At 35.7% G+C, this 27350-nt stretch overlaps 3 protein-coding genes across 3 annotated transcripts in view; 1 reads left to right on the top strand and 2 right to left on the bottom strand.

The window, feature by feature from the left end:
- fab1 (1-phosphatidylinositol 3-phosphate 5-kinase fab1) overlaps window positions 1-1520 on the bottom strand; it is a 40557-nt gene extending 39037 nt beyond the window's left edge. Inside the window, exon 1 of the mRNA XM_089633665.1 lies at window positions 1092-1520. Coding sequence (XP_089489791.1) covers window positions 1092-1382 — 291 coding nt within the window. The 5' untranslated portion in view covers window positions 1383-1520. The remainder of the gene's footprint in view (window positions 1-1091) is intronic.
- A 142-nt stretch (window positions 1521-1662) lies between these two features.
- On the top strand, window positions 1663-12145 carry LOC149422216 (zinc finger CCCH domain-containing protein 15 homolog). Its single transcript, XM_089633159.1, has 7 exons — window positions 1663-1709; window positions 1835-1952; window positions 2052-2256; window positions 3040-3290; window positions 3721-3987; window positions 5285-5515; window positions 8203-12145. The coding sequence occupies exons 2-7, from the start codon at window positions 1875-1877 to the stop codon at window positions 8392-8394; spliced, it is 1224 nt and encodes a 407-aa protein (XP_089489285.1). The 5' UTR covers window positions 1663-1709; window positions 1835-1874; the 3' UTR covers window positions 8395-12145.
- A 128-nt stretch (window positions 12146-12273) lies between these two features.
- On the bottom strand, window positions 12274-19845 carry LOC149422215 (phosphotriesterase-related protein). The gene is made up of 7 exons (XM_089633160.1): window positions 19711-19845; window positions 18796-19047; window positions 18144-18401; window positions 16361-16525; window positions 14926-15143; window positions 13628-13761; window positions 12274-12473 (listed from the first exon to the last, which is right to left on the bottom strand). Exons 1-7 carry the CDS (start codon window positions 19724-19726, stop codon window positions 12458-12460), a joined length of 1059 nt encoding a protein of 352 aa, XP_089489286.1. The 5' UTR covers window positions 19727-19845; the 3' UTR covers window positions 12274-12457.
- Between the last annotated feature and the right edge of the window lie 7505 nt (window positions 19846-27350).

Raw genomic sequence — 27350 nt, 5'->3', positions numbered from 1 at the left:
CTGCTTACTGCGGTTTAAAGCCAATGAATACAATATTTAAAATGGTAAAATTTTTCATTCATAAAAATCACCTACCTAGATTTAAGGTAGCTATTGCTCGATTGATTCTTGTAGTAATTAAGTTGAAACGAAGTGTTATTTAAATAATTAAGAAGTAAACCGAGTATAGGAATTTTACCAAAAAAGCTTTTGGTTAATGCAATGGTCATGTGGGTAGTTTGTATCGGAGTGTGAACAATAGCCATGCACAGTGATGCAATGTCAATATATATTCTAGAGGTGGGTGGTTTATTTATGCTCAAGAGCTAGTTCTCTTCATTGGCGTCAGGGGGTATAAGTCTGATCGAAAAATGGAACAGAAATATTTTAACGTCATATGATTGCCTAACTATATCCACCAATGAAAAACTCTAAAAAGTCTATGGTAAAAGTCTAATTTTACTGTCTATATATTGGCATATCTATGGTTTTTTAGGACCAATTTGTTGTATACAAAAAGCCCGAAGATATCGATCTAGTGAATGGTTTATTTATGATTTGCGTATAAATACTTGTTTTTTTCACTATTTTCTTATGTCATTGTATTATGATTATTGTTGTAACAATATTATAAGTTAAATAAATAAATCAAAATACATTTTTTTAATATATTATTGATAAATCTAAACGAAACATGAAACAGAACAAGACACAGAAAAATAAAAAGATAGCTGCTCAACTGGGAATCGAACCCATAATTTGTACATTATATAAAATATTTAATATAAATACATTATGTGGTAGGACAGTACAATTTACAAAAACATAATTTTGCAAAAAACAAGTAAGTTATTACCGAAATACAATCAGCTCGCGTATGGCGAAAATTTTGCGTCGGCGATCATGAAGTTAATACAAAGTTACCAATTTACAAATCCAACATTGTTTGTTGGGACAGTTGAAAATTAAGAGATGTGGGATTAAAGGTCTCAATAATACGAAGGATATGCTGAAACACAGTTCCATTAAACTGTTATTCTTATCAGCACATTATGAATAAGAAGAAAGTTAGCCCCGAATCTATAATGTAAGTAATGTTAATGGTTACACACCGAGCTCTTTAAAGCAACAAGGCTACTTATTCTCCTCAGTACATTCTGTAGCCGTGGGCCCTCGTACTCCTCGGAGTCCTGGGGTTCCTTCTGCTCCTCTGAGGCCTCGTTCCTCCAGCTCCCGTCTGGCGCGGCAGCGGCCGGTGCCACCTCCGGGGTCTGCTCGGCCGCCACAGGTCGCGAGAAGTTAAACAACTTGGAAAATAAAACAGCCACCCCAGAATCACTCTCCTCCGGTGAGAGCGGCGGAAAGCTGGTGACTTGTGAAACAAACTCCGAGCGCCTTTCCATCTTTAAGAATTAATTAAAACTCTTACGAAAAAACGACTTATTTTGTAAATAAATAACACGAAATTAGGTTAAATATCTTTGCCATTTCAAGATTATTCGAACCGCGAAAATTGATAACAAAAGTCTTGCACAAAATCACTGTTTATATGAATCGAACGTTGACGTTACGACCATAGAAAATCTTTGGTCGAATGACATACAATAATGGTCTTGCCTGTACATAATAATACTGTACGCTAATTTTAATATTTTTGATGGGGTATTTATTTTTATGCGGTAAACACAGTCTAACCTATAAATTTTGTCGAGTTGACGGGCATTGACGGCGTAAGTTAAAGCGTTTTTATAATCTGCAAAATTACGTTGCGAAACATATGGATGCAAGTTTGATGTGCAACTATCAAATTAGGATGTCATTTTCACTTATTAATAACTTAACTTGTTTGTTGCAGTTCACACGTCCTTAGAAAAAGTGACACTTTACCATCCAACATGCCACCTAAGAAGGTATCATCTGCTCCTGGGCAGAGCAAAAAAACAGAAATAAAGAAAAAAGAAAAAGTTATAGAAGTAAGTAACTAATTAGACCATTGACCACTGTATTTTTGCAATAAAATTACCACAAAACTTGATATAGCGGTACTATTTTTTTTATTCTCTATTTTTTAGGATAAAACTTTCGGTTTGAAGAATAAGAAGGGTGCGAAGCAACAGAAATTTATCCAACAAGTGGAGAAACAAGTTAAAAGTGGAGGGCAACATCCTATTGGCGGGGATGCTCTAGCCAAAAAGCTAGAGAAGGACAGGAAACTGAAGGAGGAGAAAGAGTTGGCTCTTTTGTCCAAGCCAGTCATTGTACAAAAGGTTGAGAAAGGTAGGAACCAACATTTTAACTTATTAAATTACCAGATTAATGTTGGTATACATTTACCTAACCTTCGCACTTTTAATAGGCGTAGATTATGGTAATTACACTTTGTTCAAACTTGATTACTACAACATTCAACTATTTACTTCGGGGAGGATGGTAAAAATGCATTAAAGTTTCATTTTTATTCAGTCGAAAATCTCCCTTATAAAACAATCTTGTGCTGACATTTTATTTTTTTTAGTGTGGATTAACGTTTGCGAAAGATTAATTTCAATTTAAATATGCATAAATTATTAAAATGGCCCAAACTAAGAACCTAATAACCTATTTTGCGGATGTAAATAGTTTTTTTCTTGCAGTGATTAAGTTGAAACGAAATGCAATTTCCATAATCTGTGCCTAAAAATGTAGCCATTAGGTAAATATTATAGCCGTGTTTAGTGAACAGAATAACCAGGTACTTCCACACCTTCCCCTCTCCACCTCCTTTCCCTCCCCAATAACTTCAGCCTCACAACATACCCCAATTGGGGATGCCAGTCTCAATGGCTCAAGACGGTTGGGAGCAGTTGGGACGTTTACGGTATTCAAATAAAAGAAGTGATTATAATATTTTTTAAATGGTGCGGAAGGCGATTGCAGAGTCGCAAGCCACCAACAAATGCTCTAGTGAACTATTAATAAATCACGTCCTTCTTGGTAGGAGATGAGCGTCTGCGCACTATATAATATTATTTTTTTTAATTTTGGAAGATTATTTGTATAATGTAATGTGCCGTTGTACAGGAACGGACCCCAAGTCAATCCTGTGTCAGTTCTTCAAGGAGGGCCTCTGCACCAAAGGCAACCGTTGCAAATTCTCGCACGACCTCACCATCGAGCGACGCGCCGAGAAGCGCTCGCTGTACTGCGATATGCGCGACGGGGAGGAGGAAGGCACAGAGCAGGACACCATGGACGGCTGGGACCAGCAGAAGCTGCAGGAGGTCATCGACAAGAAGCAGGGCCTCAACAAGACCATACCCACCACAGATATTGTAAGAATTCATTTCAACACTTTTTTTCCCTCTATCCATCTGCTCTTCATTCCCGAGCCATCTTAGCGTCTTTTTCTTAACCAGTTGACTGTTCTTCGAGCACATGTGACAATTTTTATGACCGTGCACGGCGCTCAATCAGAAATCAGAATCGCTTGCACTAATGTCTCTGTAGATATTACTGTTTTTTGTCATGAATGTAGTAGCCTCTATGACAGCTTATGTAATAATTTGTCTATAAATGTGAAAATTCATTTACGTAAAACAGCGTCGCAAAAATGAAAATATTTTAATTTTAACAGTATTGTAAAGGTCATTGTTTCTTTGAAAAAATTTTAATTGTTGTTTTTCGTGTACTATGTGAGCGAGCGCCGAGTATGGTCGTAAAAAATGTTGGACTAGATAACTCTTACTTAATAAACATTTCCAGATTTGCAAGCACTTCCTCGAGGCGGTAGAGAAATCCAAGTATGGTTGGTTCTGGGAGTGCCCGCTGGGCGGCAAGTGCATCTACCGCCACGCCCTGCCGCCCGGCTTCGTGCTGAAGAAGGACAAGAAAAAGATGGAAGACAAGAAGAACGAGATCTCGCTGGTAGACCTGATTGAGCGGGAGCGCGCTGCGCTGGGCCCCAAGCAGACTAAGATCACGCTGGAGACATTCATCGCATGGAAGAAAAAGAAGCTGCAAGAGAAGAAGGTAAGAATAATTTATTTTTTTTAATTATAGATGTTATTTGAGTTTTTCACAGCGAAAAGTATTATTGTGATAAATATTCGGGTTATTATGCCTTATTGCGTTTCTTCCTTTAGCCAACGTCCATCATTCATCTGCCCTGATGACACTGTACCGCTGTCCGAAAAGTTGACTAAAGAAGGAGGAAGTGCAACCAAAATTTATCACAATAATTATAGACATGCTTCGTAATAATACTGGAGAAGGTTCCAGACGAGGCTCGTTGATTAAAAAAGTTTACATACTGTTGGAGTCGGACAAAAGTCAAACAAGAAAATGTAGTTGATGGTCGATGTGCAGAAACTTGTTTGGGTAGGAGTGTTCTGAATTTCCGAGAAAGCTGCGCGCTAGAAGGGCCAAGTGCATTCTTTAGTTTGACAAGCTCTACAAGATTCACAAGTAGCCACATTACAAGTTGTGATTGATGAATTGTTTATCCAAGATATTAGAATATGTGCATGTGAAGGTTGGAATCTAACTGTGATGAGACAAAAAGTTTCAGATTTTTGCTATAAGTATGTAATTTTACAGAAAAACTCTTCAAGGTTAACGAAACAAAATTCTACAGGTTTTCATATAAAATCTCAATTTAACTCTTCAGACCTATGACATGTTGATTGAATTTTAATTTTTAGCGTAAATATTCGAATTTCATTTAGGACAGGTTGTTTCAGAGAATTTGAACAATTCTTCAAATGTCAATGTTAATTTTTAAGTTATTTGAAAGATTTTTCCTAGTTTTGTTATTATTTCAGTTCTGTCAAGCAACTAGCCTATAATGATATAATAACAGGACTTGAATAGGACTTTAACAGAATCCGAAAATGAATGTTTAAATTTGATGAATTGTTAAAATTCTGTGAAACAACCCATCCTTAGTATAATAAATCTTCCACATATTTTTAACTGTATCCATAGTTTGTGAAAATATCTTATTGATGATGTACATAGTTAACCCCTAGGACCTCGAGAAAATAATATCTTGTCATAAAATATCCCTGCTTGACATTTAATTTCAAATAGATTCGCTGTTTTTGAACATATTTCAACTCAAAATACTGATTTTGATAGCAAATGAAAATTGCTCTAGGGGTTAAACATTTGAAAATTTATTATTGCATCTCTTTATACTTACTATAATATGCATTCCTTTTCTTTGGAATTTCTTTAAAATGTCTTTATTGTATTTAGTTACAATTTTTTTAAGCAAGGTAAAATATAAAATATAAATATCAAAATTTTTACTAATCTAATTTTCAAGGACACAATGGAGAAGGATGAGAACCAGAAGCGGTCCGAGTTCCGTGCCGGTCGCAACGTCGGCCTCTCTGGAAGGGAGATGTTCAGCTTCAACCCCGACTTGGCGCGAGACGACGGAGAAGACGAGGAGGGCGGCCAGACGCTGGACTCGTCGCGCCTGCAGCAGGACGACGACGAGGAGCAGGAGTACAAGGAGTTGCAGCTGGACCTTATCACGCTGGAGGCTACGGAGGTAATGCAACCAACCTAATCTAACCTAACTAATCGTGTTTTTTTTTTTAAATATTGTTCACTGTAATGCTATCTGGAACATTATTAAAAAAAATCATCATCAAACCCATCAACGTTAGGTAATGCTATTCTTCTAAATATTACTATGAGTAAAGATTTTAACACAAGCGATTTATGGCTCTGTTCCTCGTATCTATACCAATGCTGTACTGACTACCGAAGAATTTGCGAATCATTATAATTTGAGAGGTGGGTACGGGTACCGCCGCCCCGAGAACCATTTGTTAAATAACCAACTCCACTGCCATAGGCCACTTCAAGTAGTTCGCTAAGTTTGGTGAACTAGCAGGGGTGCCCAAAGTTCATGTGGTGAGGTATTCGATGCGTCTGCCCACCAACTACCCCGCAGCGGGAGGGATGGATTCATCCGTCCGTCACTCCTGGACACACTGACACACAGATTCCTATCCACCCCTCATACCTTTTTTCTTCCCAGAACTCCATCTCCTTCCTTTCCTTAAACAGTCCCTCCAAACAGCAACCATAAAATAAAAAAATTAAGCAAGACGTATTGTGTACACAGTTGCTTACAGCACACAATTCATTGAACAAATCTTTTTTCCCAGCATTTAACTAATCCTTACCAAACACAGCAAATTTATTTTGTGGCACCATTTCGATTAAAAATAATAATCATTTAGTTTTAACCACTTTTATTTGTTTTTTAACCGACATATTTGGTGAGCAATGGTCACCTCATCGGGGTTTACTTAAAACTAAATTCCAAATATAGACTTAAATATGAGGTGCCGAGCGCCAAAGGAGCTCAAGCGCCATTTAACAAAAGGAGTTCAAACGCCATTTGACAAAAGGAGCTCAACCGCCATTTAACAAAAGGAGCTCAAGCGCCATTTAACAAAAGGAGCTCAAGCGCCATTTAATAAAAGGAGTTCAAGCGCCATTTAACAAAAGGAGCTCAAGCTCCATTTGACAAAACGAACTCAAGCAACAAAAGTGCCAAAAAATGGCTAGCAAATTTTGAACTACTTTATTATTTTTATTTTGAACTAGAATATTGAAATGGTCAATTATTTTCAAAACAAAACAAATTTAAAAAAATCGGAAGTTTTATTTGGATATATTTAATGAAAAATAAAGTGGTGTTTGAGCCCCTTTGGCATATAGAAAAATGAAAAAAATATGGCTTTTGGTACTTTTTTGTCATATAAGCTTGTGGCATTAACATTTACAAACTCAGATAGTGGACTTAATTAAAAAAAAAATGTTTTACGTAAAGTGTTTGGATAACAATAAAAAACATTTTGGTATAAACAAATTTTAACAAATCATATTTTTACCAAAGAAACCTAACAACCCCATACTTGCCATTACAACAATGATTTGAAAGCTTTTTGATATTTTTATTATCTATTTTTCCAATAATATTAATAATGCTAAATCAAATCATTACTCCAAACTGATCAAAATAACAAAACCATTTTTTTTAAATTATTTTATTTTAACAAAATCATTTTTTGTCAAGGATTCGCATGATTTTTAATGTATCTAAATTATTATTGGGTATAAAACCAGATGAAATCAGAAATAAGAGTTATTTTCTTTGGTGGAAATAATTACTAAATTTACAATAATAACCATACTTCAAAAGTAACCTAAAATATTTAAAAAACAGCATATTTTAAGAAAAATAAAAAAAAATGTGTTAATTTTTCCTTGTTTAGTTAGAAGTCCAACACACATCCAAAGTCTTCTTCTAACCCTTCTTGAACTCATTTTTAGTAACTTTTACTTTTGAGAATGTGTGTTCATTTCAACAAATCTAACAGCTGTTTTGGTGTCGCGCTCTCCATAGAGTAATGGCGGATGAGCTTCTGTGGCGTGCCGACATAACGGCCAAATCAATGATGTCACAGAAAATGGCTATTGTAAAATATCCATTAATATTTGAGCGATGAAACTTTGTGGCATGATATAGTAAAAACCTACATTCAAATGTCTAAAATCGCAAAGTCTTCTCTTGCTCTTGAGCTCCTTTGGCACTAGGCACCTCATATTCAAAAAGGTTTTCTGCGATTATTGATAATATTTAAATTTGTCTTTACACCCTTTATAATTTCTAATTTATCATCTCATACATACTCCTGTATTCCAACTCTTGTATCTGGTTCACTTGATCATGCCATGTCTTCCTTGGGTGTCCCTTACTTGTTTTACCATTCACATTTGCGTCATATCCTCACACTCCTTTCTTCATTCATTTGCTCTACATGCCCAAACCATTTAAGCGTCCCTTTCTTGTTTTTACTCATTACACTTACATCAGCCTTACATTCTTTTGAATCTCCACATTTCTCACACAATCATACATGGTTTTACCACATATATTCCTCAGGGATATCATTTCTACAACCAAAAGTGTGGTTTGTCTCCAACAAATCATTAGCAAACTCCGAGAAACTATTACCTACTATTTAACAAATCATTAGCAAACTCCGAGAAACTATTACCTACTATTTGAACACTTTAAGTGCTTCTTTATCCTAATTTCAAAGTTAATCACAGTTTTATCTAAGTAAATAATTCACAATCTTTGCAATTTTGTTTGTAGACTCCAGATTTTTCATTTTTAAGTCCCTGTCCTTAATCCTTACGTTGTTCTATTTTCAGGCGGACGGAACCGGCACAAAGGCCCTGGACAACCGGCTGGCCGCCCCCACCCTCACCAACGGCCGTGGCCCCTCCTCCCCCTCCCCGCCTCCTGACAGCGCCCCCGACACCGACACGGGCCCCATCAACGAGAACCTCTTCGTGGATGATGACCTCGACGAGGAGCTGCAGAATCTGGACCTGGATCAGTGAGGGTGACCCCCGCCTGCCGTCAACAAATTCAATTATATAACCAACAGCTATTTTGAACCAGATTACATCAAAATACATTGTTCTCAATAATAATCATTTTGTAAAATTACAAAGTTGTTTTAAAAGAAAGAATTCTGTAAACATCCGAAACCCAGTATAACACATCAGAATGTAATAATTAACGGCTGGTTTTAATCCTATACTCAAGCTATGTTAAATTCTAAACTCCGTGTAGAAAATTATAATGTAATTATCGGCCTGCTTTAACCCAGTTCAATTGAACCCAGAAATGTAATTATTGGCTGGTTTTAACCCAGTTCAATTGAACCCAGAAATGTAATTATCTGCTGGTTTTAACCCAGTTCAATTGAACCCAGAAATGTATTTATGGCTGGTTTTAGTCCAGTTTAGCAAGCATCCAAACCCGATGTAACTAGCAGAAGGTAAATCAACTTATGATAGTTGCAGTTTTGGGTAAAACGCGTTAAAAGTTTTTTGAAATGCATTGTATTGACTTGTAACTAATGTTCAAACTTTTGCATGTTGCTCCGTCTGGGTAAAATCTATAGAAGTAATAATATTTAAGAATTAACGTTGGAGACTGAAATCCCCTCACACAGTGTTTCCATTGTCAAAGATTCGGACATACAGCACAGAAATGTTACAAAAAAATGAATCGTCCAACGTGCATGCACTGCGCAGAAGATCATCACATCAGCAAGTGCAAATCTCTGGAGGTGCTACCCAAATGTACTAATTGCTCATCGTCAAACCGGAAGAAAGAATCAAACAGGAGATAAAAAAGGGATTGGACATACCAAAAAGGCAAAAACAGTGTGTGCATGTTTAAGTTGCTATTCCATCCTGCTCCTCTATTAATGGTTTTAAACCAGTTCTCTGACAGCATCCAAACACAGTGTAACAGGCAGAATATAGTTATCGGCTGGTTTTTGTCTAGTTTTTAGCCGCTGAATTTAAACTCATTGTTATCAGGATGTAAATATTGGTCGTCTTCAAGCTTCTAGGTCTCAAAAATAGAGCTAAATCAGTTACTAGTCCTAGCTGTGAATTCCTTATATTAATTGGTTTTCAGCGTGAAAATTTATTATCGTCCAATTTTTTCGAGTAGCTGTATGTAACTGAATTCAACATCTCGTAAGTTATCATCAGGTACCTCTTCTTCATCTCTTCCCCTCCCCACTTCTTGCAGCCTCCCAACATTCCTCAAATTGGGGCTACCGTCAGGACCGGCCCTGAGCCAAACGGCGCCTGGTGCAAATAAAATTTTGGCACCCCTTGTCAAAAGCAGTACACGCCTACGTAGATAGGTGATCACTGTATTCAATACATAATATTTGATCATTGAAGACAATTTTACTGACTCTCAAATATTGTAACATTTAATTTCATTGAATAAATATAACAATTAGAGGTTTTACTGATTAACTTATTCCACCATTCAAATAATATTTGGATGGTTTGTATTTTTGTGTAGCGTCTCATTCATTCATTTTTATGAAAAATAATCTCGAGAGCGATGTGTTAGGTATTTTGCCTTGGCGAATCGGCACTCGAAGCAGACTGGTCCAATTGCGATCGCTTAGGTCCGTCCCTGGCTACCGTAATCCCCATGGATCAGAGCATTTCAGACTTGTGCTCATCAAATAAAACAAAAATTTATCTCGGAATAATATAATATAATAATATCCAATCTCGAATATTTAACCTGATCTACCCGGCTGTTGCATATGTGAGTTTCGTTAGCATGTGAACCAGTTCCAACTAGCAAGTAAATTAATAAATACTTGAACATTGGTGAGAAGGCCCAAATATACAATTATAATTTATTTTGCCCCTTTGACTGCTTAATTATTTATTAGCTAATTGGGAACTGCTCACGTGCATTTATTATTGGATAATTTGTATAGCGCCGCTTTTGTGAGATATCACCTCAGGGGCGCTTTACAGTTGATGCAGGTATTACAGAAAATATAAATATTACAAAAATAGAGTGAAGTTAAGTTAAGTAAAATGAAGTAAAGGAACAGGTGACACGAAGATAGAAGATGGAGACTCTGCAGCAAGAATCCCAGGTGGTGAAGAAACTGGTCCAGCTGCTGCAGCGAAAGAGTCCACCGCGTCCACCAACAGTGCCAGCACGAGGTTCGTCATCCGTCCAGGTATGTGTCTGCTGCTAATAAAGCGCTGACACACTATCCTCTCACAGATACCAGACCTTGGCAGCACCGCTGTGACGTTCTTCGCATTGTGCGGCCCGTCTATACAAAGATATTGACGCATACATTTTGTCTAAACGTGCCGCGTTGTGGGATAGATTACGTTGAAACGGCCAGCGTCGTAAAGGTTAAGTGACGGTGAGAAATTATTTTGGCATTACTTTTCTAGAATTATCTCCTGGAAAGTGGCCAAATACGCATGACATACGCAAAGGTGAACTTGCATCGACGCAAATGTAATTTATCCAATAGAATCTTTCAGAACATTACAATTATGATCAAAACCTAATGGTTTATTTTTGTATCTATAATAATTATATAATCTTCTGTTTTAAAATGAATTATTTTGCAATTTTATACACGCAATCCTTTCTCAAAAACAATTTCATTTTAATTTACATAATTATAAAACATATCAAATGTTTTCAAAATATGTATGTTGATAGTTAAGTTAAGATTTTCATTATTCATCATTATTGATTGTGGACTTTTTGTATATTTCTGTTGTGAATCTGGTTTTAAAGCAATTAATAACAGAATTATTTTCCATAAAAAAATTGCGCAAAGAAAACCTTTTCATTAATTTTAACAAAAAATAGATTATTTACATTTTGTTCTTGCAAATGATTTATGTTAACAACAGTGCATGTTAAAAAAAAATATATATTTTTGATATATCTTTTTTGGCACCATTTCATAATCAATTTCCATATGTAGTGTAAATGTTTATTTAGATGGTTTGAACAAATGGATTCCCATTAAAAAAAAATTGCTAAAATTGTCAGTACATATATGCAAAGTTAATGATTTCCTACCTGCAAAAATATTTATGCGTTTATATGTTTTCGTAATTATAACAAGTTTAAAAAAATACAAATTGGTTGACAGATGTTATGTAGTGTATTTGTTTTGTTAAAATTTTCAATAAAAATCCAATAAATGTATATCCATTGAATGCAAAAGCAATAATATGTTTTTAACCCTTTTTTCCATTATATGTATCATATTTGATACGTGAATAATGTACGCATTTTGTTGAAATTTTCAATAAAAATCTAATAAATGGATATCTATAAAATGCAAAAGCAATAATATGTTTTTATTAACCCTTTTTCCGCTACATGTATCACATTTGATACGTGAATAGTTTGTGCCTTCAGCAAAATGAGATTCTAAAATGAAATTCTACATACATTGGAAATGGGTTAACCAACTTCAAATCAACTGTACATTATAATTAACCGCAGTCCAGGTGTTAAAGTCAGTTCTTTCCAGAACTGAGGAATATTATTTTCGTATCAGAACAATCATACAAAGTTTATATCTTCAGCCATTTTGATTACTTTTGTCCCTCGCTGTAAGATTTTTTTTTGACACATTGTTAACTATTTCTAAATTGTACATCACTTAACCTGATCTATGCGGCTGTCGCATTTGTGATCCATCGGCTATTCCCGTATACGGCTGTTGCATATAGGTGATCCATGAAATAAAACACGTATTGTGTCAAAATGTAATGCGTGTATGGAATGCCGGTCAGCGTTGTAAAGGTTAAAACCAAAATATTGGCTGTTTGTAATGTAAAGGTTACTTCATTATTGTTGTTGTTGGGACGTTTTGGATAAATGATAAAAAAGACTCATTTTGTAAATAAAATATTGGATGTATTCATGTTTAAAATTAATTCAAGTACACATTTGAATACAAAAAAACCTGTGTTTTCGTACAATATAATCACTAATTATCTTACTAATATTATTAACAGCTTCTGTAGAGTATTGAAGAGACCCATGTTGAAAGAGGAAGGAAACACAGAAGCCTGCAAATCATTCCGCAGTTGAGCTGTTGAACACAAGAACAAGTCGTAGAATTACAATTTATTTATTACAAAATAATATAACATTTCAAATTATAACAGTATGCAAAATTATATAATGTTTTTTTCCTAATTATTCTACTACTCCATAAGGTGGGCTCCAGTAGCTCGTGTTTATGGGAGGATTATTTACATACAAAAAGAATGTCGGAGTTTTTCCGCTTTGCAATAAAATCCAAATGAATGAAATATTTATGAACGTATCCGAAAACTGAAAACTGTTTTAGAAAGGTGATTTCAAATTTTATTTTTACAAATAAACATAGGTAGGTATTTTGAAATGTAAATTTTGGAATGAAAACATTAAAAAAAAATTGTTTCATATAAAAATAATTAATAAAATATTCTAAAAGTCTCGGTAAGTTTTTTTCAAATTGCGGTCAGAACCTTTGGTTTCGTAAAGGTGCACATTTTTAAATTCAAAAATAATTCTACTGCGGTTGACTTCTAGTTTTGATTATGTGTACATAGTATTTTTTATTTCTAGCGCCGTATTTCTCGTCACGATAGTAAGGAAGATACAACGATTTCTGTGTATCTCCTTAAAGGGTAAAAAGCCATTGTGTAAATAATATTCAAAGACTTATTAAATAACCACAAACGTAATTCAACACACAAATTAACATAATTCAATATTCAAATTAATCACAAATGTATTCCAATACATTCTGCTGTAGGTAGGAGAGGGGGTCGCATAATTTTCAAATATCGCCTGGCTAGCAGATCACGGAGCATATTGTCACCACGCTCACACTTATAACACATCATCTTATCAATATGAAGTTATATAAAAAGCTTTGAATTTAAAGCACCCCATTTGATCTGCAAAAGCCAACAAGCACAGGTATCACATTAAATGATTTTCATCTGAAATAAATTTCATTAATGTTTTTTTAAATTATTTTTAGCTACATTTATCTCTATCGAGGGCTCCAAAAAAATGTTTTGGCTCTTAGCTCCTTTTTTTCAGATATTAGAGCTTCTTTTTTTATACAGAACTCATTTATTTCTCCGGTTATTTTTGTGTTGATCCATTTTACTCTTTGTCACTTCGCCGGTGGGTTGCAATCGGTAATGTAAAATGATCGATGGGTACAGGATTATTTGGTATAACATTTACCAGTTATACTGCAGCCAGTTGGCCGGGTTGGTCACGGTGATCTGCTCCACGTCTTGGGGGCTGATGCCGCGCTCCAGCATCTTGGGCAGGACGCTGTTGATGATGTGGGAGTAACCGTGGCCTCCATAGTCAATCTAGAAATCAAATACATACTTCATGGATGGTGCTTTGAAAACATTCGTCACCATATTACTCTTCCCTATCTCCTTCCCCTGCCCATTTCCTTCAGCCTCACAACATACCCCAGTTGGGATGCTAATGGCCACTGGCTCCGAACAGTTGGGAGCATTTGAAACTGCAGAATTTACATTAAAAAAAAATATATATATATATATATATATATATATATATATATATTATTTGTATTACCGTGTTTTTAGCCCAATGGTCCAAAGTTCAACCCTCTGCTAACTAAGTCCTCACACAAGCAACAATTACAGCTTTTTACGACAATAGTAGGGCAAATTCACATATTGTCAAGATATTTCATAGATGGGCCTTGAACAATTTTGTTTACTATTTAATGAGTGCTTTATTTATGCAATGTAGTATAAACATGGGAGATGGGCCATGAACCATTACTACGTAGTATGAAACATAGGAGATGAGCCATGCACCATTACTTTGTAGTATGAAACATAGGTGATGGGCCATGAACCATCCATCATTATAATCCAATCATTATTATTACTATCCTTAGGGATATGTTATAAAAAATAGTTTCTATGAATATCTATGACTAGTTATTCTGGGCAAACTACATGTATAAACACATTAACTGGTAAGACATTAGGTATAAACTACATGTATACAGATTAACTGGTAAGACAGTAGGTACAAACTACATGTATAAACACATTAACTGGTAAGACGGTAGGTACAAACTACATGTATAAACACATTAACTGGTAAGATGGTAGTTACAAACTACATGTATAAACACATTAACTGGTAAGACGGTAGGTACAAACTACATGTATAAACACATTAACTGGTAAGACGGTAGTTACAAACTACATGTATAAACACATTAAGATGGTAAAATTTACAAAAAATTTGCAAAAAACGAGTAAGTTATGATGAAAACAGATTCAGATAGAGCATGGCGGAAATTTTGCAGTGGCACACCACAAAATACGGAAGTTCGCGTTATTTATCTGAAAATTGGGAATATCGCGTAAAAATACAAAAAAAATGCAGTTTTCGCATAAAAATTTAGAAAATCGAGTTATCACAAATGGGCATTTTTAAAATGTATCATTAGGTTGCTTGTAATCTGTAAATGTAACTGTTCTTACCAGCCTGTGCTTGGTGTGTATATCATGGGACAGCAGTATCCTGTCCGCCTTGCCTTCTTCAACCATCATCTTAACCTTGGCGATCCTCTGGGCGTCCGAGGGCATGTCTGCACTCGGGTTCAACTGGTAGTGGGACACTTCTACCCCAAACAGGTCCCACTGGCAGTAGCTGCCCAGCGAGCTGAATTCCAGGACTTCTTCGTCTTTTAACAGGGTCCCTGAAATAAATAATAGTTGATGAATGAATAACCGAATAAGACAGGTCTGTTTTTTAGTCAATTAACCTAACTGTGGGGTGGTGCAGATGACAATATTCTAATTCACTAATTAAAACCCGAGAAGCCACCGTGAAAATTATACTGAAAGTCCCCATTAGAACTTTCACTGACGAAATCTTCAACAACCTTAACATCAAATCAATTAAACAACTCTATTCTAAAATAATACTCCTTCAAATTCATAAATACAAAACACGAGAAATAAAACTAACATGCATATTAGAAACACTAGATCTCAAGGTCAAAAACATATCCAATAAGCAAATAGGAATACAACATTTGGACAAAAAAGCTTCTCAAATGGTACTTAAAAAATACCACTCTCAATCAAATATCATAACAACATTATAACATTTAAAACTCAAATATAAAGCTGGATGCAAAACATAGGAGATCAGAAATATGACATCAAATATGCTCAACTGCACTAAAAAAACACTACATAACATATTTGTAATTCTTTCAGTAACTTCAAATTATTCATTTAATTATATAAATGAAATCCTCGGCATGGAAGATCCCAGTGAGGATGTCATTATCTCTACTTGTAACAAGAAATGAGTATAACATAACATTTATTATTTCGGTAGCTGAGTTGACATCGCGTTTGGGTCCCACCCAGGCATAGTGTCTTCATTCCTCGGCTGGCTAAATCACAACACAAGCAAAATTTTCCGCTTACTGTGGTGGTAGTAGGAGATTATCAAATATTGTCAAGTAAAATAAAAAAAATATATTAAAAAAAACTATTCTAAACTTTTCTCAAGAGGGTTAGGAATCATGTATCGTTATCTCGAGTTCCCATAGTCTCAAATTATTCTAGTCAATCCTCACCAATCCTAACCAAACCATCACTTTCATTGAACATTTCAGTCCGTACAGCATTACCAACCTCATGCAGCAATAAATTTGGTTAACTGAATAAGTCCATCTTCATTAAATAAAGATTGTACTATTGGTTTCTAGACATCACCAATCAGCAGTCAGACGAACCTACTTTGATACTAAACAATGATAAGTTCCAACCTACTCCCCTTTACAAGTTAGGTATAGTTAAAAGGTCTGTACTAGACATCTTTATGTTGTTCCTCACTAAACTCCTAGACTTTTTTCTATTGCATTGTCACCATCTGAATTACTCCCTCCGTGTAACTCACTGTCTAGGTGAGACATGACGGCCTTGTCCGCTCTGCCCCCAGCCTCGGTGTAGAGGCGCAATATCTCCTCGGGGGCGGCCACATCCCTGTGTGGGTGGAAGCTGACCCCGCAGCCCAACTGCTCTTGTAAAGCCCCCACTGCCTGTATGACACGCTTCTCAAAGTCTGCAAGCAAACAAATAAGATTGATGAAAGAGGATAATAATTTTTGTTGCGTACCGAATCGATTGGTACTCGATGAACGGACTGTAATTTTTAAAATAAATTTAAGCAATCGTGTATTTTACAAGGAAAAATAGGAGTGGGAAAGGAGGTCTTTACCTTATAAATGTTGTTGCTTCAATTGGAAGTTCCGATGTTGGTCTTGAATGTTCTGTGAGCACTATAGTTTAAGATGTACATCTAGTATTGTTTCACAACACAAACAGTTTTTGTTTCACAAATATTTATTGTTTCACAACATATACGGTTTTTTGATTACTCTCGATAATATATAATATGTATTTGTTTTATGTGATTATTGGGGCTGATAATTTATACTGTTTTCCGATAATTATTACGAGGGGGCGACAAATATGGAACGATATGCAACAATGTGCAACAACAACGTAAATAACAACCCTAAACAAATGACACTTGCTTTTGGCCTTCTATTTTTCAAATCTTCTTGCTTGCTTTTTATCGAGGGTAAGACCTTTAGGAAATGGAATAAAAATAAGGGACAGGGCAATTTAGGTAGGATCCGGATTTTTGGAATAACCATATTGTAAAGTGTTTCAATATTAAACAAGGATTATAATTTCTTTTACATTACATAATAATAATCAATAGACCGCAATTAACATTTGGGCCTCGGTAAGGAATCAACACAAACTTTGTAAATCTTAATGATTATTTATCCAGTAAATAATCATTAAGGCCATTCGTATATGGAGATACTATTGCCCGTGAATACCCGCCATACTATTTTGGTAGTGTTCGTACACTACGCTACATGTCGACTACGGGTGTGGCGTCAGTTGCACCCATAAATAAACCACTCATGTTGCACCCTACTGCACCGTGCTGGTAGCACGCTACGCAAATTGCATTCCTATCTGCTACAAGTTTGACAGAAATGATTTGAATGCAAAATTTGTTCTGAAGGTGGAAAAATATCCATGTGTATATAACCACAATTTATCAGAATACGTAAGAAAGGATTTAGCGGAGAAGGCGTAAATTATGGTTCGAAAGAAAAGTCCATTTGATAACATTCTAATGTAGTTCCTTGGCGGAGACGAATGCGCTACAATTAACATTTATTTCATTGTATGGGTGAACCCAAATTCTTCTTTTAGAATTTTTTATGCTTGTAAATATAAAGTAGAACAATATTAAAGCTTTCGTCGCTAGAGTCACTTGACATTGTATTAACTCGACGGCTGCACATGGAAAAATGATCAAGTTCAGTATATTTCAGGTAGCGCCGTGAACGGAAACCAGAATAAGAGAGCAGCATATCGGTAGGCTACTTGGGGTTGCGTCACAGTCACGTAGCTCGTAAATATCTCCATGTACGAAGGGCTTATGTCGAATAACGCATTTTTTATAGCTAAATTGAATACCGTAATAGTCACAGTTAAAGCAAATAAATTTTTTAAATAAATGCAATACCGAGATATGACTACTGGCTATAAATATACTGACATCTGTGTGCGAGTCCTGCAGCACGTCATTGTTGATTTCATTCCGACATATATGTACATGTAAACATTATACATAAGAAAAATTTATGTTTTACCATGTATCGGCCATACGCTGGCAATCTCCCCCATGAATCCTGCCTTTATTGCTGCATCATCATTGTGTCCGAGAGTGAGCTCCATCAGCATGTGGCTGTAGATCTCCTCAGTGGTCTTGCTGAGGGTGGAGGGGTCCTGCACGGCAGCAATATAGTAACCCGTGCCCGCCACGATATGGACGTCCGTCGCTTTGGACACATCCTTCAATAGCTGCAAGTCTAGACCCAAACCAGTTGTTGTATTTTCTACGATTGTGCCTGGAAAAAGAGACGTTCTATTGATTGACAGTTAGCACCACAAATTTTTAAATTGGGACATTATAGGTTTTGTCGGGATGTTTTAGGTCCTGTCAAGACGTCGGGCCAGAGGGCTCGATAACATTGGAAGTCTCTAAGTGGGGACAGATAGTAAACCTAATTATGGGTATTTTTTCACTATTATGATTTTAAACACCATTAGAATCAAAGCATATGGCATACGTGACTTATACAAGTTTAGTGTTTAAACACCAAATTGGTTTTATTGCTTACAAAAAAAGCAGTCATATTATTATCTAGGTATATCTGTACCGGAAATTCGAAGTGAAATGCATTGATGGCAATTTCAGTCAAGAGCCTCTTCTGAAAGATAAGTATATTTAATACATCTTACCTCCTCCAAACCTCTTATAAGCCATGACATCATTTAGCACGGCCGCGTTAGTGTCATCACCCCTGAAGTCCACGTTGGTCTGCGAGGAGTATGGCAGCTGCCTGACGAAGCCCACATTCTGCAACGAGATGGGCCCTGCCAGCCGGTCTGCCAAGTGCCCCGGGGCCGGCCGGTAGAAGTGGCTGAAGTCCAGAGACAGGTGTTCGTGGGTCAGGGTGCGCCCTAAGGCTTGGGGGGCCACTGCACCCAGTACTGGAATGTAAAACTTTATTTTTAATTTTCGCTTGCAATTTTATTGATAGAGGCCCTAGCTCAGGGTAGTCTCGCTTACCTGGAGATGCTATAAACATCAAAGAGGGCAGTGAATCAAACAAAATGGGTAATTCAAACAATCATACAAAATAGCTTTTCAAATACACCTACGAAGAAATAATAAAGTATATGTTATTTTGTTTTCATTTGGTTTTTACTAGTTTGAGTTTTCCATCATTTCCCCTCTTATTAACAAAAATCCGAACTAATTTACTGCGAAATCAAAGACGCAAACCTTTTTAGATCCGATAGTTTATTCATAAAGCGTATAGATGTCATTAGTAGAAAGAATAGCAAAGATATTTCTCTTCAATGGTTTTACGTCAAAGTCAAAACATAACATTATTTATTTATCAAAGTACCTGCCTACTGCCCTTTCTGTGATTCTATTTATTTATATCTCGCGTGTAATGTTACCCTATCTTGAAAGATAACAAGTGAACTTCCAACTAGACATTCCCTAGAAATTTGTTGACGTACCTACTTATTAAATACATACAAATCTGTTGTAAATAATACCAAACAGTGTTTGTATTTGGTATTACTTACCTATTTATAAGCAAATGTAATGAAAATACGTAGTAATATTCTGTTCTTACATACCGGTTTGTACACTCATTTTGATATGACTTTCGTGTTGTCAAGAACGAAAGAACTAATGATTGTGTAAAATAAACAACACCAACTCAACCGCCGCGCAGTTCATAATAAGTTAATGTCCAGTCAGGGCCGGTCCTGATCAAGCGGTGCCTGGCGCGAGTCAAATTGTGGCGCCCCTTGTCAAAACCAGTAGACGTCTAGAACAGTACCTATATAAATAAGCCACCCACTACGTAATCAATAATATACGGATGATTTGTATTTTTGCGTAGCGCCGTTTTTATGAAAAATAATCTCAAGGGCGATGTGTTAGGCATAATCAGCGCTTTGGCGCCTTTGCAATTCGGCGCCCGGAGCGGAATGCTTCAATTGCGCCCGCGTAGGGCCGGCCCTATCTCTAGTGTGACTTTGTGTCATTTTATTTATGTGTAGAGAACAAGCAGAGTCGAATTATAGAGATTATTACAAATCTTTTTATTGTATCGTAGATCGCATGTTTTGACATATATTATATTCGCTTTATATCAATATCATTGTAATTCACTGCATTTTTTTTAATTTTATTTAATAGATGTACATATTTAAAAAACATTTTTTGTTGTTGTTTTCACTGAGGATTGAATCTTCCTCCCCGGGACTGGCTCAACTGCAACTTTAAAAATGTCTTTTAAATCTTAAAAATATATGTATGTAAATATTTTTTGTTTAAACTGAGGATTTGACCTTCCTTCATAAGGACGAGTCAACCGCGCTAACAACTAAGCCAAATCCCGATTGAGTAGGACTGATATTTATTTTTATATTAACTGCTATAATGTAATACAAATTTCGTTGAAAAAATAATTTGATCCCGACAACAGCGCCACCTATCGGATCCAAAACTATCCTATGTTTCAAGGTGGATCCAACCTTACACATTCACAAAATTTCATTGAAATCAGTTGGGCAGTTTCGGAGATTAGCGTTGTGGTTACATTGTGGTTTCAGAAGTATTAAGAAATGTTTTTTGTTTGAAGAATTGATTAATTAGACCTATTATGTGATTAACGAGAATAATGAGATGAAAAGATGAAATGAAATACTTCATTTTATATATAATTAAATACATTAATTACAGAGATGTGCTTTATTTCAAATAAATCCATTTCAAATGGAAATGCAAAATGGGTATTTTCCATTTTGCATTTTAAATGCTTTTCTAAAAACCATTTTGCATTTTGCATTTTAAATGCTTTTCTCAATGCATTTTCCATTTTAAATGCTTTTTGCAACATTCTTCCTACTATCTCCACTCATCTTTTTTCCATACGCCCCAAATATCAGTCGGTCCTCAACCTCGCTATGAGAGATAATTTACATTATTTGTCAAGTTGCTCCCTGGTAGGAGCCCTGGCAATTGAGTGATACCATTACAAAAAATACTGATTCAAATACTGAACATGGGGCCATGACGCTGTAATATTAAATGTTAGATAGCAGTTTCTATGTTTTTACGTCCCGCGCAAATTTTTTGTGGTTTCATAATCTGTAGTCGTGGTGTTTTTGGATTTAACATCATGTAAATGATTTACCATCATAATATGTTTGTTCTACATTGATGTCCATTATTAAATGACAAAATTGTTTAAAAATTCTATAATTATTTTAATTGTTTGAATGAGAAACCATTTTGCATTTTCAATGCATTTTGAAAATAGGTATTTTGCATTTTGCATTTGAAATGCTTTTCTAAAAACCATTTTGCATTTTGCATTTTCAAATGGAAAAGTTTTGACCCATTTCCATTTTGCATTTCAAATGGTTTTGGGTACCCATTTTGCACATCTCTGATTAATTAAAACAACCTCATATGATTAGAGATTATCACCGCCAAAATAATTGTGGTTTTTTTTTATTTATTTTATTTTATTTTATTGCAAACCAATGGTGATTTATTTTTGTAATACTATGCAGTGTAACTTCTTTAGCCAATTACAGTGTCCATGAGTTTTGTTCGTAGACCTCTTACAGCCAGATTTTTATTCTTGATTTGTACTCATTAAACTTTTCTATTCATTTTATATCTGGGGGGAGGTTGTTGTGGATTTTTGTTGCAAAATAAATTTAGTTTTTTTGTCCGAATGTGGTTTTATAATGTAAAACGTTTTTTGTGTCATTTTGATTCGATCTAGTGTGATGGATAATCGGTCTAGTAGATAATTCCTTATTTTTGACTAGTTTCAATAGTAGGTATATTGTTGACATATATTGTACATTTTGTAGGCTAAAACTATTGAAAATTTCAGTCGAAGTCGTTCTTATTCGTACTTTAAGTATGCTCAATGATTCCTTTTTGAATTTTACTCAGGTTATGTACGTACTTAGATGTAGCAGATTCCCATCCTATAATTCCATATTCAATTCGAAAATGACATAATGCGTAGTAGATTGTCTTCTATGATTGAACAAATAATATTTTTTTAATAATAAACTAAATTGGGAAAAAGCCGACGTAGCTCAGTGGTCCAGAGCACCTGACCGGACATCAGAAGGTGCGGGTTCAATTCCCGTCAGCGGCATTTATTTACTCGGGAGATATTTTCAATTTGTATGGATATTTCGGGCGAATAATTAATGCTTACAATAATTTGTGAACAAATAATACAGGGTTTTCCAACAAGAGGTGTTATTTTGATATTCAATTGTAAAAGATCAATGGTTTCGTTGCTTGTGTGGTACGTAGCGCCGTCTTGTTGAAAGTAAACGTTGTCCAGATCAATACCATCCAATTCCGGCCATAAAAAACCATTAATCATCTCTCGATAGCGATCCATTCACCGTAACTGTTGCTCCAGCCTCATTTTCGAAAAAGTAAGGTCCAATGACTGCGCCGGACCATAAACCGCACCAAACAGTCACACGTTGAGGATAGAGAGGCTTTTCAACAATAATTCTTGGATTTTCCGAACCTCAGATGCGACAATTTTTCTTGTTGACGAAGCCACCGAGGTGGAAATGGGCCTCATCACTCAAGATGATTTGCATTTGATTCACTCAAGTGAATTTTAATAATTTCAATGCGTTGTTGAAGCGTGTATCGTTCCATTTTTATTAATGGCGTAGTTTCTACTTGTCAAATGTAAAAAAATGAAAGCTTCAAAAGTAATATCTGCCGAAATAGCGGGCTATTCAAAATAACACCTCTTATTGGAAAACCCTGTATTTCATTAAATAAGAGTGTTATGTTGGCCGGGAGCTTTTACCCCCAATATGAATAGGGTAACAATTTCTAGGAAACTTCAATCGGCAATTGTACAACGTTGCATTAAACATCTGAACCATTTCATCGACTAAAACGGCTCTGAATAAACCTAATTAGATATAATTGTGTGTTATAAAACACGTAACGATAAGAACACACTGAGAATGCTAAACAAACAGTTGTAAGCACAAGTAACGAGTACACGGACTGACAGCAATATTAGCACAGCGAAACGTGTTCTCCATTACGACTTGCGACCGCGAACAAACAATTCCTTGTTTCTTGTACTTATATTTAGCCGAAGGAGTTAGCAATATAAAGAAGTGTTGTGTACATTACTCTCGTACGACTGCGCTAGTAAGTTCAAGGGAACAAAGGGGAGGTTGTTGAACCGCCTGCATTGTTTATTTATGCCCTGCATCTGAAAGTAGATTGATCAAATGGCGTTTGTTTAGCGTTTATCTCGATAATCGATTGAATGGACTTGATAAAATCTGTTTTACAAAAGCATCTAGCACTTCGATTTCAATGTCATTGATTTGATCTACTAGTAAATAATAAGAATACAATTATATCACTATAATAAATAGTTATTTTGACAGCTTTTAAAGAGGATACTTAATATAAATCATACCTTTATAATATGACCTTCCACAATTTTACTTGTATGACTTTCTTTCCCATTTGTTATATATATATACAGGTACAAATTGTATGTAAATACCCAACTGTCTCGAACAAATGAAGCTTTCCCAATTGGGACACGTTGTGAGGCTGAAAACAGTTGGTAAGGGAAGAGGAAGGAGATGGAGAGAGGAAGATTGGGAAGTACCTACCCACCTGTTTACCCAACATTTCGATTCTGGCTAGTGGTTTTTCACCAGGGCTACCTAGTTTAAGGTTTCTATTATGCCATAGAATATAGAATAGATAGAAATAGGTACATTCACTAAAATGCACTGAGAAAACTTACAAATTTATTAAAAATCTGGTCAAATTATTCGTATTGCTGTTAAAAACGGGACTGCAGACCTTTAAATAATGAATTAACAGGTTTACTAACAAACTGTCGTTAAAACACGAATTTGTTATTAGGATGTTGGAATTCATAAAAACTATAATATTGTCGTATTTCGTCATTATATTTATTAGGAAAGGCACAGATACATGAACACGTGTTCCGATATATTCGTAATAACTAATATTTTACTAGGAAATGGATTGCAATCACGTGTTTAACTCTTTACAGGCCAAGATGCCAAAAAAAACGTCTGTAACCAAGTGGGTCTTCCGATGACCCCCATGCATTTTTATGTCTTACGAGCTTTTAAACTATAGAAATCCCAATTATTCAGTCAATTATTAATGGTAACTTTTGTATTTGCGCAGAAATACGTAAAATACTAAAATGATATGTGTTGTGTTCGTACAAACAGGTCTCCAACTCGTCTTGGAAGGAGTTTATAATTAATATGTTCTTTTAGATTAATCAGGGATTTATTATTACTCCACGTAATATAATGGTGACTCGATAGTCGACCTAACTAGAAGCTGGCTAATTGGAATCTGAAACAGTAGGTTTCTCTGGGAGCCTTCCCACTGGCCCTGGCGACTACTGGCCACTGGCTCCATCTTGCGGACTTTCACGCAAGCTCTATGCACTGCCATCTGTACGTGCATCTATGAAGCTCTTACTTCCCAACAATATGTCAAGTATTTAAGTTAATATAAGGAGGATAGTAATAGCGCCCCAATTTACTGGACAATTTGTATAGCCCCACAAAAGCGGCGCTATACAAATTGTCCAGTAAATTGATTAATTTGGGTACTACCTACTCCCCCACTTGGCTGCGGGATAGTTAACAGTATTTTAATAAATCGGCCATACTCAGTTTCCTCCGTTTGAATCCATTTGGAATCCTGCAGCATTCTATTTGATTTCCTGTACGATACTTATAGAATCCTATTTTTTTTATCCTGGTGAAATTACTTACTATCTAATTAAATATCAACATTTTTTTAATTATTCGGGAGATTATATTTAAAAAATATATTTCTCGGTTCGGTAGGAGGCGAAGAAGATGGGAAGATCAAGGTTGGGAAGTACCTGTCTATTCAGATCTGGTCACTAAACACGGCTAAAGTCATTTCAAGCAACGTTTCTAACTTGATTGGTGTGATATTACCATATACCACTATGGAGCATACCGCAAATATTAATTTAATAAATTTATTTTCGAAGGCGGGATTCGAACCCGGCACCTGGATTAGTAGTCGAATGTCAGACCAAACGGATTCATATATATCTTGACTCGCCATGTGTTTCAATGAGAAAGTGATCATTACTTAAAATATTAATGTAAACACAATATACATAATTTAATGATACTTACAATTCATTATTTATATATTTTTAGATATATATTTCAATATATATTTCGACTGCTTGAAATATTATAAATAACTAGCATTAAAATATATAGTACAAGAGTTTTACATTAAGAGATATAATACAAGAGTTTTACATAAAAATATATAGTAAGAGAGTTTTACATCAAAAGATATACAGGGTTTTCCAATAAGAGGTGTGATTTTGAATAGCCCGCTATTTCGGTAGATGTTACTTTTAAAGCTGTCATTTTTTGACATTTGACAAGTAGAAACTACGCCATTAATAAAAATGGAACGATACACGCTCCAACAACGCGTTGAAATTATTAAAATTCACTTGAGTGAATCAAATGCAAATCATTTTGAGTGATGAGGCCCATTTCCACCTCGGTGGCTTCGTCAACAAGCAAAATTGTCGCATCTGGAGCTCGTAAAACCCAGTTATTGTTGAAAAGCCTCTCTATCCTCAAAGTGTGACTGTTTGGTGCGGTTTATGGTCCGGCGGAGTCATTGGACCTTAATTTTTCGAAAATTATTCTGGTGCAACAGTTACGGTGAATGTATTGCGCTATCGAGAGATGATTAATGATTTTGTATGGCCGGAATTGGATGGTATTGATCTGGACAACGTTTACTTTCAACAAGACGGCGCTACGTGCTTCTTCTTTTACGATTGAATATCAAAATAACACCTGTTATTGGAAAACCCTGTAGTACATGAGTTTTACATCAAAAGATATAGTACAAGAGTTTTACACTAAAAGATATAATGCAAGAGTTTTAACTATGTGAAAACTTCTTTGTGGTATGATAATTTGCATATTCGAGTTTTATTATCCAGATGAGATAAGAAAACAAGCATTTTAGCTCATAAATACGCGAAGTGGCAGTAAGTAATTATTAAATTATTCTTCGCTTTTTGAGATATGATCGCTTACAGGAGAGCCACGCTTGTCTCGCGCGTTTGTATTTAACTAACCTCGTCCCAATGAAACACTCGGTATCTAATATTGTAAACAATATCACAGTTCACAGTCCATGGGATGGTTGGCTGGACATCATAAGTCTTGTAGTAGGCAAAGCAAATGGTGATAATGTGTCCTAGAACAATGTGGCGATGTTTACTGCAGGACCTTAGAGCGATCCTTGCGGAACACCATTGTTTACGGAATATTTGAAGATAATAGCCTTATTCTCTTTGTATTCAGTAAGAGAAGCTGCAATTTAGCACCAGGCAGTCACAGATGACTAACGCTGGTCAAGAATCTTCAATTAAACATTAGAAAAACAACGTCATAAAATTTCTTAGAGTTTTTTTAAATTTGGGTGCGAAATTAGTTTTTTTTCACTTCATGAGTTATATAATATATAGCCGTGTTTGGTGACCAAATTTGAATAGCCAGGTACTTCCTGACATGATTCTTCCCCTTCTCCTTCTCCTCCCCATTACCTTCAGCCTCACAACATACCCATTTGGGAATGCCATAGTCTCACTGGCTCCAGACGGTTGGGAGCAGGTAAGTTTGTCAATTGAATTAATGATTTTTCAATTATCACTCAATTTAGCATTATTTACGTTATTCATAACCAGTGTCAAATATTTGCATAATATTGTAATTAGCAGGTTCATTATTACCTTCGGACATTTCAATTATCTCTGTTCTCGGTTCAGCTATGAGCTAATGACAGAGGCCATTATATTCTAATTAATATTATTTCTCAGGTAGTCTTTACTCGCCCAAATAGTACGGTCTGTAAGTAACAGCTTAGTAGTAAATAACTAGTAGTTCTGTGAACAGTAGCGATAGGTCATGACTCATTTTATTATGAGCTGGAGTACGACTCAACTGAACGACGGCTCGATGAAATATGACTCGCCCGATACGGCTCCCGCGATACGGCTCCCTCGATACGGATCCCAGTTCCTCAGCGTAAAAGCCCAGCTACACTACTCGCGAAGTTGATCGAAGTTGACCGAATACGATAGTGTGGGCACGAACTTCACTTCGCT

This window comes from Hesperophylax consimilis, chromosome 7 (genome assembly GCF_061612785.1).
Source record: "Hesperophylax consimilis isolate HC1 chromosome 7, BYU_Hcon_1.0, whole genome shotgun sequence".
NCBI classification, from domain to species: Eukaryota; Metazoa; Arthropoda; class Insecta; order Trichoptera; family Limnephilidae; genus Hesperophylax; species Hesperophylax consimilis.
This window is presented reverse-complemented; position numbering and strand designations above follow the sequence as displayed.

Excerpts from the sequence above, each read along its gene's own strand:
- LOC149422216 (XM_089633159.1), top strand. The coding sequence starts at position 1,875 with ATGCCACCTAAGAAGGTATCATCTGCTCCTGGGCAGAGCAAAAAAACA. Across the intron at positions 3,988-5,284 it reads AGAAGCTGCAAGAGAAGAAG|GACACAATGGAGAAGGATGA; the intron begins GTAAGAATAATT and ends CTAATTTTCAAG. Across the intron at positions 5,516-8,202 it reads TCACGCTGGAGGCTACGGAG|GCGGACGGAACCGGCACAAA; the intron begins GTAATGCAACCA and ends TTCTATTTTCAG.
- LOC149422215 (XM_089633160.1), bottom strand. Across the intron at positions 18,402-18,795 it reads TTATAAGAGGTTTGGAGGAG|GCACAATCGTAGAAAATACA; the intron begins GTAAGATGTATT and ends CTCTTTTTCCAG. Across the intron at positions 16,526-18,143 it reads CAGCGTATGGCCGATACATG|ACTTTGAGAAGCGTGTCATA; the intron begins GTAAAACATAAA and ends GTTTGCTTGCAG.